This window comes from Salmo trutta, chromosome 6 (genome assembly GCF_901001165.1).
Source record: "Salmo trutta chromosome 6, fSalTru1.1, whole genome shotgun sequence".
In the NCBI taxonomy this organism is placed as follows: Eukaryota; Metazoa; Chordata; class Actinopteri; order Salmoniformes; family Salmonidae; genus Salmo; species Salmo trutta.
In genome coordinates, this window is record NC_042962.1 from 57,714,151 (window position 1) to 57,730,096 (window position 15,946).

General features: G+C 43.5%; 1 protein-coding gene across 2 annotated transcripts in view; it reads right to left on the reverse strand.

Moving 5' to 3' along the window:
- Positions 1 to 15,946, reverse strand: part of LOC115196433 (collagen alpha-2(V) chain-like) — a 46,632-nt gene that overhangs the window by 2,679 nt on the left and 28,007 nt on the right. For both annotated transcript variants that reach the window (XM_029757267.1, XM_029757268.1), the window contains 26 exons: positions 12,113 to 12,211; positions 11,819 to 11,872; positions 11,294 to 11,347; positions 11,111 to 11,164; positions 10,945 to 10,998; positions 10,015 to 10,059; positions 9,372 to 9,470; positions 9,083 to 9,190; positions 8,840 to 8,893; positions 8,491 to 8,544; positions 8,182 to 8,235; positions 7,969 to 8,022; positions 7,485 to 7,646; positions 7,236 to 7,289; positions 6,940 to 7,101; positions 6,667 to 6,774; positions 6,393 to 6,500; positions 6,167 to 6,220; positions 5,916 to 6,023; positions 5,522 to 5,575; positions 2,164 to 2,271; positions 1,961 to 2,014; positions 1,756 to 1,863; positions 1,090 to 1,495; positions 646 to 842; positions 55 to 297 (listed from right to left, as the gene is read on the reverse strand). In XM_029757267.1, the coding sequence (XP_029613127.1) occupies positions 55 to 297; positions 646 to 842; positions 1,090 to 1,495; positions 1,756 to 1,863; positions 1,961 to 2,014; positions 2,164 to 2,271; positions 5,522 to 5,575; positions 5,916 to 6,023; positions 6,167 to 6,220; positions 6,393 to 6,500; positions 6,667 to 6,774; positions 6,940 to 7,101; positions 7,236 to 7,289; positions 7,485 to 7,646; positions 7,969 to 8,022; positions 8,182 to 8,235; positions 8,491 to 8,544; positions 8,840 to 8,893; positions 9,083 to 9,190; positions 9,372 to 9,470; positions 10,015 to 10,059; positions 10,945 to 10,998; positions 11,111 to 11,164; positions 11,294 to 11,347; positions 11,819 to 11,872; positions 12,113 to 12,211 (2,709 nt within the window). The remainder of the gene's footprint in view (positions 1 to 54; positions 298 to 645; positions 843 to 1,089; positions 1,496 to 1,755; positions 1,864 to 1,960; positions 2,015 to 2,163; positions 2,272 to 5,521; positions 5,576 to 5,915; positions 6,024 to 6,166; positions 6,221 to 6,392; positions 6,501 to 6,666; positions 6,775 to 6,939; positions 7,102 to 7,235; positions 7,290 to 7,484; positions 7,647 to 7,968; positions 8,023 to 8,181; positions 8,236 to 8,490; positions 8,545 to 8,839; positions 8,894 to 9,082; positions 9,191 to 9,371; positions 9,471 to 10,014; positions 10,060 to 10,944; positions 10,999 to 11,110; positions 11,165 to 11,293; positions 11,348 to 11,818; positions 11,873 to 12,112; positions 12,212 to 15,946) is intronic.

Here is a 15,946-nt window from a genome sequence, read left to right on the forward strand (position 1 = left end):
GTAGAAGTAGGTATAGGTAGGTAGGTACTGTAGGAAGGTAGTTAGGTGACTTACGGAGCAGCCATCCTCCAGGACAGTGTATCTGAGGCGGGAGTTGCCCTGAACCTTGACCTCCTGTCCGTTGGAGCCCTTGAGGATCAGAGCCTTCTTCAGGTTGCCTGTGGCTCCGTCATTCACGGCCACGCTGTTCTTGCAGTGGTAGGTGACATTCTGGACACCCTCCTTAGAAAGCAGGCGGATCAGCCTCATCTGAATGGTTACGGCGTTGGGCAGCTCCTCCTTGTTGCCGTAGCTAAACTGGAATCAGAAGTTTATTGAAAAAAAGTATTTCACAGGGACACTATTGTACATTAATCAGCATTTACATCAATGTTAGAAAAATACACCTGGAGGTGTAACAGTTTTTCACAAACATCTCCAGCTATTTTTCTGACAGAAAGAAGTCTTCAATTGCTATATAATCAAGGCAGCAGAGGATGTATGTTTTTGAAGCAGTATTGTGCTTGGTGAATTTATTCTACAGTATGGTAGCTGGTCTATTCATAGAAGCAGTTGGCCGCTTTAGAGGTATCCACAGTGTAAAGCTATCATCTATATACTACTTGCGTTCATTGAATAGACATCGGGTATATTTTATATACTCACTTTAGTTCCTCCATTCATATTTGCTCCAAACCAGACAGGTTTGCTGGCAGTGGGAGTGGATTTGGTCCACCATGTTTTGCGAGGGATGCTGGCTGAGATGGGGTGGGCTGAGATGCAGGTCTCACCAGTCTCCATGTTGCAGAACACCTTGATAACATCCTTGGTACTGCCCTGGTTGGGGTCCAGCCAGTAGTCTCCTGGACATGGAAAGACCAAGTATCAGATCATACAGTAGATACATATCAGCTAACTCATCATCTATTAGACACACGGACTCCACTTGTCAATAAAGTTAATATCACCTAACGAGTATATCCATCCATTAATTCATCTATAACACCCTAACTACGTCGCAGCAAATCAAAAGCTTGAGTAAAGTAAGGCAAAATTAAAAGCAGTTAAAAACAAGAGAAGAAGACACAGTCTTGCGAAAAGTGGACCTACCGGTCTTTTTAAGGGGGTGGCACTGCTTGATGTCCTGGCAGGTTTTGGCGGGGTTGGCCTGGCTGCCATCGGGGCACTTCATGTTCTGCAGGTTTCCACTGAGGCTCTTCAGCGTGGTCTGGACGCCCTGGTCTGCCCCGAGGACGGTCGAGGCATTATTGGGACGCGCCTCATCCTCGTTGAACTCTGGAGGGGGATGGGGGCCGGAGTCGTCCCAGTTGGACTCTGGAGGGGGTTGAGGGGGGGCTGATTCATCCCCGTTAAACTCTGGGGGTGGAGGTGGTCCATCCTGGTCCTCGCCGTAGTCGTAGTCGAAGGAGCTGCTGAAGCCGAACATATCAGCCCCAGCAGTGGGAGGGCCAGGGGTCCCTGGGGGACCAGGGGGACCAGCATCCCCAGGAGGCCCCTGGGAAAGAGGAGAGAAGTCAAGAAACAGGTATGTTACTGTCCTTTGATATGCCATGAATGCTTGTTGGCTTGTTTTGCATTAGAAACACTGAATGTGTCACAGGTATGACTTATTTTCATGCTTAATCTAACAAGCAATTCTATTGGAGAAGCAATTTATCAACATCCATAGCCTGTTTTGTTCTGACATCCATTTGAAAGTCATAGCGGATCAAACCAGCATAATGACAACAGAACCACTAGTCTCTAACGTCTCACCTGAGGTCCGATGTCTCCACTGGTTCCTCTTGATCCAGGGGAGCCCATGGGCCCGGTCAGCCCAATTTGTCCATCACCTCCTGCGGGGCCAACCACACCAGGGGGCCCCTGATGAGAAACACAATGGGATTTATAAAGGGAAACAAACAGCACACACAAATTGACCATTATACTGAGGCATTGACAGCTTATTCAGTGTACTTACTCTCTGTCCAGTAGGTCCTACAATTCCTCGAGCTCCAACATCCCCAGATTGTCCCTACAAACAGAAGGCCATTGGTTAGCCTGTTATTGACTGACCTAATTAATAATAAAAGCATTTCATTGATTTTGCCAAGTTAATACGATTTTCCATAAATGAAATGACAGATTATGCCTTTTAATAGTGCTTGGTCAGTTTTTACTCACAGTTGTCCCAGGTAAGCCTTGTAATCCAGTGAAGCCTCTGTGGCCTTTCTGCCCTCTCTCTCCTTGGTCTCCTTTGGCTCCCCTGTCTCCCTGTGGCCCTTGAGGCCCCTAGGATAAAAAAAAGACATGAACATTTGCTGTAAATGACTGTGAGCAGATTTATCCAGATCAACACTCATTTTGAGACTAATACAACATGGCTTTACTGGTCTGTCAATAGATACAGGTTCCTGTGTCAGTAGCAAAGGTTCATGTTAGTGCTGGACACCAATATTGAGAATTCAATGTGATTTCGATATCGTTTGATATTGATATCGATATGAGCAAGGCATATCGTGATAGCGGTTCTGTAGACACAGAACCCTCTCACAGGCTCTTCAGTATACTTCACTGCCTGTTGATGGGCGATAGAGTCGTCAAAGACTCCAACCCCCCAAGCCATAGACTATGGCTACTACTATGGCTACTACTTCTCTGCTGCCGCACGGCAAGAGACACCGGTGCATCAAGTCTAAAACCAACAGGCTCTTGAACAGCTTCTATCCCCAAGCAATACGACTGATCAACAGCTAACAAAATAGCTACACAGACAATCTCAGTTAACTCTGTATCTTTATTGACCTTTTATTTAAATCTTTGCACACTCACAGGGACCTACACACTCACGGTCACTCCAACACACACACACAAACACTCACTCCATCATTTGCACACTCACACATAATTTGCACATACATTTATACTGACTCTACACACCTACTCACATGCAAGCTGCCGCTACTCTGTTCAACTTATATCCTGTTGCCTAGTCATCTTACCCCTATACATATCTACCTCCATCACTCCAGTATCCCTGCACATGTAAATATGGTATTGGAACTGACTTTTTAAATATTTCCTGTATACAGTATAGTATGCTTACTTACTTTATTGTGTATATCATATTTCTTATTTCTTGTGTGTTTTTTCCCCTAATAATACATTGTTATTGATTATTGCGCTGTTGGGTTTTGAGTTTGCAAGACAGGCTTTTCACTGCATGTGACATTAAAACTTGGAACGGGCTTCCCATTGTATTCGAACTGGTTGGGTAGGTTAGGACCACAGGCATTCACACCTGACCCAATGGGCAATCAGCAAGCAGCTGTCTGAACTTTACAAAGCCATGGAAGTGCAATGTTACTCAACTGTTTCCATGCTATTCATTCAAACCGATATGATACCAATATTGGTTCGGGAAAAAAGGAAACAGATTTTGCATATCACTAGTTTATACAGTATGTACTAATCAACAGGCATACTACTACCACTAGTAGTGTACTCTACTTCATCAACAGGCATACTACTACCACTAGTAGTGTACTCTACTTCATCAACAGGCATACTACTACCACTAGTAGTGTACTCTACTTCATCAACAGGCATACTACTACCACTAGTAGTGTACTCTACTTCATCAACAGGTATACTACTACCACTAGTAGTGTACTCTACTTCATCAACAGGTATACTACTACCACTAGTAGTGTACTCTACTTCATCAACAGGCATACTACTACCACTAGTAGTATGTACTCTACTTCATCAACAGGCATACTACTACCACTAGTAGTGTACTCTACTTCATCAACAGGCATACTACTACCACTAGTAGTGTACTCTACTTCATCAACAGGTATACTACTACCACTAGTAGTGTACTCTACTTCACCAACAGGTATACTACCACCACTAGTAGTGTACTCTACTTCATCAACAGGCATACTACTACCACCACTAGAAGTGTACTCTACTTCATCAACAGGCATACTACTACCACTAGTAGTGTACTCTACTTCATCAACAGGTATACTACTACCACCACTAGTAGTGTACTCTACTTCATCAACAGGCATACTACCACCACTAGTAGTGTACTCTACTTCACCAACAGGTATACTACTACCACTAGTAGTGTACTCTACTTCATCAACAGGCATACTACTACCACTAGTAGTGTACTCTACTTCATCAACAGGCATACTACTACCACTAGTAGTGTACTCTACTTCATCAACAGACATACTACTACCACTAGTAGTGTACTCTACTTCATCAACAGGTATACTACTACCACTAGTAGTGTACTCTACTTCATCAACAGGTATACTACTACCACTAGTAGTGTACTCTACTTCATCAACAGGTATACTACTACCACTAGTAGTGTACTCTACTTCATCAACAGGCATACTACTACCACTAGTAGTATGTACTCTACTTCATCAACAGGCATACTACTACCACTAGTAGTGTACCCTACTTCATCAACAGGCATACTACTACCACTAGTAGTGTACCCTACTTCATCAACAGGCATACTACTACCACTAGTAGTGTACTCTACTTCATCAACAGGCATACTACTACCACTAGTAGTGTACTCTACTTCATCAACAGGCATACTACTACCACCACTAGTAGTGTACTCTACTTCATCAACAGGTATACTACTACCACTAGTAGTGTACTCTACTTCATCAACAGGCATACTACTACCACTAGTAGTGTACTCTACTTCATCAACAGGCATAGTACTACCACTAGTAGTGTACTCTACTTCATCAACAGGTATACTACTACCACTAGTAGTGTACTCTACTTCATCAACAGGCATACTACTACCACTAGTAGTGTACTCTACTTTATCAACAGACATACTACTACCACTAGTAGTGTGCTCTACTTTATCAACAGACATACTACCACCACTAGTAGTGTACTCTACTTCATCAACAGGCATACTACTACCACTAGTAGTGTACTCTACTTTATCAACAGACATACTACTACCACCACTAGTAGTGTACTCTACTTCATCAACAGGCATACTACTACCACCACTAGTAGTGTACTCTACTTCATCAACAGGCATACTACTACCACTAGTAGTGTACTCTACTTCATCAACAGGCATACTACTACCACTAGTAGTGTACTCTACTTCATCAACAGGCATACTACTACCACTAGTAGTGTACTCTACTTCATCAACAGGCATACTACTACCACCACTAGTAGTGTACTCTACTTCATCAACAGGCATACTACCACCACTAGTAGTGTACTCTACTTCACCAACAGGTATACAACTACCACTAGTAGTGTACTCTACTTCATCAACAGGCATACTACTACCACTAGTAGTGTACTCTACTTCACCAACAGGTATACTACTACCACTAGTAGTGTACTCTACTTCATCAACAGGCATACTACTACCACCACTAGTAGTGTACTCTACTTCATCAACAGGCATACTACTACCACCACTAGTAGTGTACTTACTTCATAGGAAATGTTAGAGAGGTGTTCTTACCAGCGTCCCCCGGATCCCTGATTGTCCCTGGGGTCCTGGAGGCCCTCTAGCACCCTAGTGTTGAAAACAAAAAAACAATGTCAAGAGAAATCAAATCAAACAACCTGAAATGAGTTTACTACTACCAACCTTGTCACATCTACTCAGAGCATGACAGCTCTTAATCCTGAAACATTACATTTTTACATTTAGTCATTTAGCAGACTCTCTCATCCAGACAAGACAGTAGTGAGTGCATACATTTCCGTACTGTGTTTTGACTTCAAACACTGTAGACTCCTATGACCTCTAACGCCATAAGGGTCTACAGTCATGGTTCAAGGCTAGAAGGCTCTGAACGTTGGTGTGGCAATTAACTCTGCGATGGCATTGTGGCAATGTCCAGATCACTCACATTGTCTCCTCTCTTCCCAGGGACACCAGAGGTGCCGACTGGCCCAACAGAGCCATGAAGCCCCGGAGTTCCAGCAAGACCTTCAGGACCAGGATTCCCTCTATCTCCCTACAGACAGACAGACAGACAGACAGACAGACAGACAGACAGACAGACAGACAGACAGACAGACAGACAGACAGACTTTCTGGTGAAATGGTTTGATCATACATTTCCATAAAGTTTCTTGTCCATCTGTAGCTGTGTCTTACCCTGCCTCCTATAAGTCCATCCTTGCCTGGTACCCCATCAGACCCAGCATTACCCTGTAAAGACGGATTGCTGCATTAACTTTACCTGTGCTGTATAGGACAGTATCCTTCTGTTACAGTAAAGACTTGCTTTTCAGGGGAACTATTATAATTTCCACATGAATTAAATGTGTTCACTGAACCCACAGACAGAACAGTCATGGGTCAATTAAGTGAAAACACATACCGTAAGACCAGGGTCCCCTCCTGGTCCGGTTGCCCCTGGTAACCCGACTGCACCGACAGCGCCCTTGCCTCCCCGACTTCCGGGGGCACCTGATTTTCCGGGTGCACCCTGGGTAAATAAGTGTGACATCACTGGTCAGGACACAAATGGAAAGTGTATGAGTGTACTGTATATCTGACTGAGTCTTGGACTGGGACTCTGTTCAGTGTATAGTGATACTACTCTCAAGGCTATAGAAATGAATGGTGAATGTGAACTTGAGTTCCATACGTACAGCAGTACCGGGGGGCCCAACCATCCCGCTCTCTCCTCTGACTCCAGGTATGCCCACAACACCTCGCTGTCCTGAGATGCCTGGTGGTCCCGTCGGCCCATCAGGGCCCTGTCAGAAACAAAGACCATCCCATTGGCCAATGGTGACTTCAGATATTTCCTAGTCTAGCAAAAGAAGTATAGAGTAATGGAGGATGGCAGAGAAGTCTCGCTCTGTAAACCACTTTGAACGATACAGCTAAAACTTTTACTTCTGTAACTCTCTCATATTTACCCCTGGTCCATCCTCTCCAGGCTCTCCCTTGTCTCCTGGGGCACCTGCTGGGCCCGGGGCCCCTCTCTCTCCTACACGCCCAGGACCTCCATTCTCGCCTCTAAGTCCAGGAGTACCTGCCTTCCCTGGGGTACCAATGTCTCCAGGCGCCCCTACCTCACCCTGGAAGAGAGGAAAGACAGCTTGAGTAATGGAATAACATATTTCACTATATTGTTCTATGGTTTATGAAATCATTTATTGGTGATCTCATAGGTATAAAGTGATTTGATTGGTCGATAGTAGGATTAACTCACAACGGAGCCTGCTGGACCAACTCCCCCAGGGAATCCTGGGAAACCAGACCCACCCTGAAAATGACAGATTAAATTCTTATCAGAAAATATCAACATACTGTACTACGTATTCAGTGAATTCCCTGGAAAAGCATTCCTACTCTGTGCTGAGTAGCCATGATCAGGTCTATTTCTACAGTAAATACCATGGTGAAGTGTTAGTATGGATGCTCCAGCTGTTATACGTCACCCTCAGTACGACTCACTCACCGCGGCCCCTTGTGTTCCTCTGGCCCCCTTTAGTCCAGTCACACCATCAGGACCCTGGGAACCAAGTTTACCAGCTGTTCCTTGGAGTCCCTGTGCTCCAGCCTCACCCTTCTGACCCCTCTCTCCTGGTTCACCTTTGACCCCGGGTTGCCCATCGGGACCCTTCGAAGAGTCGGACACAATGACCATGATTACTGGGCAGATTCATCGCAATGCGAAACGACTTCCAAGTCTCACCATGGATATAGTTACTATGTGATTATATAGAAATGGTTATTGACTTTGACCATTACTGAAATGTTTATTCCACATTATACAGGAGGATGTTTGCAGCGTAATCTGTTCAGACAACACCTGTAACAACACCAAGCCAAGGTTGACCAATTAACAGAGCATCAAGGGACACAATACAACAGGGCAGGGGCCTGTCATAGCTGACACTATTGGGCGTGACAGAACTCCACATTGTTTGAAAGCCACTCACAGGAGACCCAGGGAATCCTACTGCACCGGTTGGACCAGGCTCCCCAGAAGCTCCCTATAACAGATTTTGGGTCAGAGGTCAGTACAGAGGTATATGAGAACTATTAACAGTATGTTGCAATTGTCTTTTTTTACTCTGGGACAATTGTACACAAGACAACTTACAGTATTTCACGTGTGTCAACAATTTTACAAAATGAATCGCAGTACTTACGGCCACTGCTCTCGCTCCTCGACGTCCAGGGGGCCCTTTAGGGCCGGCCTCTCCCTAAACCAAACAAATATAATATATTGTCTGGGTATCTGTGGTAGATACTGAGGCCTTAATATGGATAGGTGTTCTCTGCAACAGTGTATGTTCATCTAGTCTGTCTAAGTGCTGTTGGTGACTGTATGCTGGATGCTCCTTTAGGGTTTAGGCAGGGTTACTGTTAAAGCACTTTGTGACAACTGAGGATGTAACGAGGCCTTCATGAATACATTTGAGTGAGTGAGTGAGTGAGTGAGTGAGTGAGTGCTTTACCTTATCACCATTGAGCCCAATGCCTCCTGTTGGTCCAACTGGACCAGGAAGTCCCTTCAAATGAAAAACAAACAGGATTTCAAATATACTACAACTTGCTGTGAACAACTTACTATGGTTGTGAAACCAATGAAACTAGAATGTGCATCAAAAGGTCACTACACTCCACCCAGGGCCTAAAAGTGGTTATGATGACGTCACTACATTTTGACATATCACTCAACTTGAACCTAACAGAATTTTGTTGTGGGTGACATTTTAAGATGTTATTTGTGCTTAAATCCTTGCTGTAATCCATTCAGGTGACTCAGAAAGGTATGTGTAGACAAGCATGTGTAAGGTAACTCACCCCGGGCCCGTCGTTTCCAGCAGTACCCTCGGTTCCTTTCTCACCAACTGACCCCTAAGGAGAGAAGAGGGGTCAGCAGAACAGGACTGCAGAATGAACCCTCACCCACCCAGTTATAGCATGGAATACACCACTCTGAAGGGTTACAACTTGTAGTTCCTTCCAGTGTCTTGGACTCTGGAGGTACTTTGTGGACTTAACCAAGTTTTGGTTGATATTTTCCCCTCCAACACAGATACTTACCACATCTCCTTTAGGACCAGGAGAACCAGGGACACCCCTCTCCCCTGGCATCCCCTGCAGGCCTGCAGCTCCTATGTCCCCAACGGTCCCTTTAGTTCCAGACCCACCCTGGGGGAAGAACACACACAGAGACAACTATGAGGTTATCATAGGTTATCATTACATTGTTAATCTGCATTAGGCCTCCATCGTGGAAGAGATGTCATTTGACAACCTGGTTAAGTGGCTGAATGAATAAAGACACAAATAAATAAGTACATATTTTAAAGGGATGTGCTATAGTACTTACCTTTGGTCCCTCTGGTCCTGGCCCCCCTGAAATACCTTTGGGCCCCGGTAGTCCGTTAGTTCCCACATCACCTCTCTCTCCTGGGATGCCACGCTCACCCTATGATACAATCATACAATCACCCACTGGTCAGCTACAAACAACATCTTTACAGCACTGTATGTTATAAACAGGGCCTTGTGTTTTAGTTATCATGTCACATGACCTGGATTTAAAGCTTTTTCCAGAAATGAGAATTAGAATAAAAATGAAAGCAAATGTCTGAAGATGGTGCTGGACCATCTGACATTAAAAAAATGGGACAGTTTGATGAAAAAGCTTTACATAAAGATTAAAATCCATGTCATGTGACATGATTAACAATAACACAGTGCCCTAGTTATGAACCTTATTTTACTAGTGAAGATAAGAACTGATCTCAAACAAAACCGCATTGGGAAGAAACCTGCATTTTGCCACACGATAGGTTTCCATTATGTATTAGGTCATTGTACTTCTGTATTGAAAAAATATCAATATGATTATGATTTCAGTTGGAAGATACATTTTCTCTGCAGAGGGGCAGGGTTACTTTTCCTCTATTGCGGGTTGTATTCAAATGGGCATCAAATGAATAGATAAATCAGATATTAAGATGGCTTACCCTTGGCCCTGTGAGACCAGCAGCCCCTCCCTCTCCAGCGATACCCTGGGAATGACAATAGCAAAAACATTTAATCAACACAACAGAAAGGCTGTTTGAATCCCCTATTCCACTTTCATTTCCTTATTATTTTTGTATTCTTATCTTTTACTATTTCTTATTGTTGTCACATTGTCGAGAGGGAACCTGCAAGTAAGCATTTCGTTGGACTGTGTATACCATGTGTATCGTGGGCATACGACAAATCAACTCGAACTTGTTTACACAGGCAGTCTAATTTTGATCTTTTTCCACTAATTGGTCTTTTGACCAACCAGAACAGCAATTTTGCCAAGCAGCAGATTGACGTTTATGGGCCAGATCGAAAGTCAAAATTGGTGATGTATCATAAAAATGTATGAAAACAAAAATTGTCTTAATTTAAGGTTAGTGTTAGGCAAAAGGTTAGCATTGTGGTTAAGGTTAGGTTTAAAATAAGATTTTCTGACTTTGTGGCTGTGCCAGCAAGTAACTACCCTGCAGAGCTGCCTCCAGAACATGAGTCATCCCAATAAATGCCAACCCGCTATCAATAATAGGGTAAAAGATCAGAATTGTGCTTCCTGTGTAAATGCAGCATTAAATAACCCTGAAACGTTGAATATCTATAACTCAAGTCAAAAACATTTCTAGATTCTTACTGTAGATAATGAATGGACTGTGTTTCGTTATGTTGGCAGACTCATGGCTGGTTAATATGTGCCTTTGTTGTTTGGTCCATTGCAAGCAAAGGCATACATACCCAGTCATGAGTCTATCAACATAACAACATTTAGTTCATTATCTAAAGAAATAACATATTGTTGAAATGTAACATAAATAAGCTGTAAATAAACCAACTGTAAATAGAGGTTATTGTATGTCACAGTCGGGCGTGATGTCATACCGTACCTCAGCACCTGGTTTCCCAGACTCTCCAGGTGGACCAGCAGATCCAGGTAGACCCTGAAATACATCACACCATTATAGTTCTCATTTCCCCTTTACTGATTAGTACTATCACTAGTTTCTATTCTAGTAAATACAAGGTCAATAAATCCCATGTGAAACAGCATACCTGAAAGCCATTCATACCAGGAGGTCCTTGCTCTCCTCTCTTCCCTGCAACTCCCTAAAAGAAGTCAAGTATGGAGAGGAAAACCAGCAACGGTTTAAGCTTACCATCACCCCATACAGTATTTAATGATTAAACTGTGTTGGTATGTATCGTTTAATTGGAACATATTAATCAGATACTTACTGCTGGACCAGCAGTGCCACCAGCGCCCATCTCTCCAGCTTTCCCATTAACCCCCTGTATGAGAAACAGTCCTCAGTGGTCAGTGTGTACAATGAGGTACTACAGCAGAGTTCTACCAGCTTACAATGGGAAAAAGCAGAGAATGGAAACCGAAAATGATTTATTTAAGCAATAAGGCCCGAGAGGGTGTGGTACATGGCCAATATACCACGGCTAAGAGCTGTTCTTAGGCACGGCGCAAGGCGGAGTGCTGGATACAGTCCTTAGCCGTGGTATATTGGCCATATACCACAAACCCCTGAGGTGCCTTATTGCTATTATAAACTGGTTACCAACATAATTAGAGCAGTAAAAATAAATATTTTGTCATACCCGTGGTATACGGTCTGATATACCACGGCTGTCAGCCAATCAGCATTCAGAGCTCGAACCACCCAGTTGATATTTGGAAATGAACCAGTTTGAGGTGCAGTTCCACCACCTACAAAATCATATTTAAACCCCTGATGAGTTTAGTGTACTTACCCTCTGTCCTGCAACACCTGGGGTCCCCACTTCTCCTGTCTTACCAGGGTCTCCCTGTGAGGACAAATGAACAATGATCCACAATCACAATAACATGTCAATGTTTCCCTCTTCTTATATCATATCAGTAGCATTCCAGTGTCTCTCCTGACATTGTATGGTCCATGGTAGACGCATTCATACAACTACAGTATTTCATTCATCATTCTAAATGTGATGGGTTTAATGGAGCTGGTTCTACTGTACATTGTGGAAAGGAACACACACGATCGCCATAAAGTGCTGGTTACTCACAGTAAAGCCTTTTGGTCCAACGACACCCATGGTTCCAGCTGGACCTCTGGTACCATCTGACCCTGCTGGACCTGGTCCCCCATCCTCTCCTCCTCCTCCCTGAGAGAGAGAGGGATGGGGAGAGATAGAGACAGAAACAGAGGTAGGTTCACATTTGGCCTGTCTATAGATAAAAACATGTATTATACACTCCCCTGCGTATTTAATGTTTCTGAACCCTTCTACATTAATGTGGATGCTACCATGATTACGGATAATCATGAATGAATCATGAATAATGATGAGTGAGAAATCTACAAACACACAAATATCATATCCTCCCAAAATGCTGACCTATTGTAATGATGAGAGGTTAGGATGTTTTGGGGCCTGATCTTTGTGCATCTGAAACTTTCTCACTCATCATTCATTCAGGATTATCCATAATCATGGTAGCATCCACATTAATGCAGAAGTGTTCAGAAACATTATATTCTTATTTACAGTAAAAGAGACTCCAAAATTACACAATACATTCTTTACCATTAATTTATATTGGGCATAACATAATCTGAAACACAACCAAAACAAACTGCAAATGCATCCAACAAAACTGTAGAGTCATTGTGTGCCAGGAATATGTGACCAAATACTCAACTTTTGACCTAATTTAATGCACTTTAAGTGAATTTATCCAAATACTTATGACCCCTTCATATGGGGTACTAGATACATAAAGTGCATTTATGTTAGTCTGTGGATGTCTCAGTTGTTGAATCTTGTTATGTTCCTACAAATATATACACATGTTAAGTTTGCTGAAAATAAATGCAGTTTACAGTGAGGGGACGTTTCTTTTCTTGCTGAGTTTATATATATATATATATACATGCACCCCATCTTTCTTTCTATCTATCTATCTATCTATCTATCTATCTATCTATATATACTGCTCAAAAAAATAAAGGGAACACTTAAACAACACAATGTAACTCCAAGTCAATCACACTTCTGTGAAATCAAACTGTCCACTTAGGAAGCAACACTGATTGACAACACATTTCACATGCTGTTGTGCAAATGGAATAGACAACAGGTGGAAATTATAGGCAATTAGCAAGACACCCCCAATAAAGGAGTGGTTCTGCAGGTGGTGACCACAGACCACTTCTCAGTTTCTATGCTTCCTGGCTGATATTTTGGTCACTTTTGAATGCTGGCGGTGCTTTCACTCTAGTGGTAGCATGAGACGGAGTCTACAACCCACACAAGTGGCTCAGGTAGTGCAGCTCATCCAGGATGGCACATCAATGTGAGCTATGGCAAGAAGGTTTGCTGTGTCTGTCAGCGTAGTGTCCAGAGCATGGAGGCGCTAACAGGAGACAGGCCAGTACATCAGGAGACATGGAGGAGGCCGTAGGAGGGCAACAACCCAGCAGCAGGACCGCTACCTCCGCCTTTGTGCAAGGAGGAGCAGGAGGAGCACTGCCAGAGCCCTGCAAAATGACCTCCAGCAGGCCACAAATGTGCATGTGTCTGCTCAAACGGTCAGAAACAGACTCCGTGAGGGTGGTATGAGCGCCCGACGTCCACAGGTGGGGGTTGTGCTTACAGCCCAACACCGTGCAGGACGTTTGGCATTTGCCAGAGAACACTGTCATGACGTTGGCCTCTTTGGGTACAGGAAGGACAGTTGACCCCCTCCCCTTTGTACCATCACCCAACCTACCTTCCCCCCCAACCCAGGGTTGTAAAAATTCCAAGAGGAGAATCTACTACAACATGTTTCATAGAGAGACAAAGGAAATTCTTCCAAGTCATAGAATTGGAGAACCGAGAGACAGGTGTGTTCTGGAGAAGATATGGAAGATTGATGAAGACTCCAGCTACGAACTGATCCGCTTGGTACAATTTTGTGATACTCAGAAGAGACAATATAGCCATATTACCCTAAAACGGTCTACATGATAGCCTCAGCGATGACACTGAATTCACATGGTTGTATAAAATGTATTAATAAGGATAAAGCTATTTGTAATACATTGAGATGCTATGTACTGATGTTAATGTGATAGAATTATATTTCTGTAACCAAGTCTAGCTCAGTCATAGGCACGCCCCCAGGGACACATACAGGACCAGGCGTCATTTGACAAGCCTGTTCTATGGGCACTATAAAACACCCCCTGATTTACATTTCTACAGACCAGGCCTCCACTCCATCGTGAGTTTGGCCCATAGGTTTGACCAGCCAAGTACTCTACTGAAAGTGAACCATACCACGTGGTTAACTTTTAGACTATCGATATCGACAGAATAAGAACAAGTCTTTGATATTAATTATTAGTCTGCAGCTAAGTAAATTATATCATCGAACGCGAAGACCAACCACATCCATTCTATGATGTCGCTCTGACAGATCAATTCTAACCGAGAGAGAGAGAGAACGCTGACAAACTCTCCATCAGAACAAAACTCTCCAACAAGAATCCCGACTACACATGAGCGTAAATATATATTGATTGCAAATGTTCCCGAATGAGTGAGCCTTCAATTGTCAATTGTTAATATTAATGAACTCTGTGTAACTTCTCAGCTTACCGTTTTATGACCCATTGTCTAACAGACCAGCCATGCTTGTTAGCCATTAGGGCACATTCCTCTACCCATCATTTGTGACGATAGTTGCTGTTTGTATGTTTTCTGTTAATTACTTAGTGTAGTAAATAAATGATTTTAAGACAATTGATGTATGGATGATTTTAGTAAAGACTGGGTTCGTGCAGATAACCAAGAATTTACAACTTTCATGATGAGACTGAAACAACATACGGGTTAAGATTGACTGCTATCGATGTAAAATATTACTAAGTATTTTAAGAGTTTATTCAGAGGATAACAGCTCTATAAACGTTTTTCTGTGGTGCCCCGACATTCTAGTTAATTACATTTACATGATTAGCTTAATCAGGTAATATTAATTACAGAGAAATAATTTTATAAGTTAGCATGTCATATCACTTAATCCGGCATAGCCAAAGACACGACAACACCAAGATTGGCAAATTCGCCACTGGTGCCCTGTGCTCTTCACAGATGAAAGCAGGTTCACACTGAGCACATGTGACAGACGTGACAGAGTCTGGAGACGCCGTGGAGAACGTTCTGCTGCCTGCAACATCCTCCAGCATGACCGGTTTGGCGGTGGGTCAGTCATGGTGTGGGGTGGCATTTCTTTGGGGGGCCGCACAGCCCTCCATGTGCTCGCCAGAGGTAGCCTGACTGCCTTTAGGTACCGAGATGAGATCCTCAGACCCCTTGTGAGACCATATGCTGGTGCAGTTGGCCCTGGGTTCCTCCTAATGCAAGACAATGCTAGACCTCATGTGGCTGGAGTGTGTCAGCAGTTCCTACAAGAGGAAGGCATTGATGCTATGGACTGGCCCGCCCGTTCCCCAGACCTGAATCCAATTGAGCACATCTGGGACATCATGTCTCGCTCCATCCACCAACGCCACGTTGCACCACAGACTGTCCAGGAGTTGGCGGATGCTTTAGTCCAGGTCTGGGAGGAGATCCCTCAGGAGACCATCCGCCACCTCATCAGGAGCATGCCCAGGCATTGTAGGGAGGTCATACAGGCACGTGGAGGCCACACACACTACTGAGCCTCATTTTGACTTGTTTTAAGGACATTACATCAAAGTTGGATCAGCCTGTAGTGTGGTTTTCCATTTTAATTTTGAGTGTGACTCCAAATCCAGACCTCCATGGGTTGATAAATTGGATTTCCATTGATTATTTTTGTGTGATTTTGTTGTCAGCATATTCAACTATGTAAAGAAAAAAGTATTT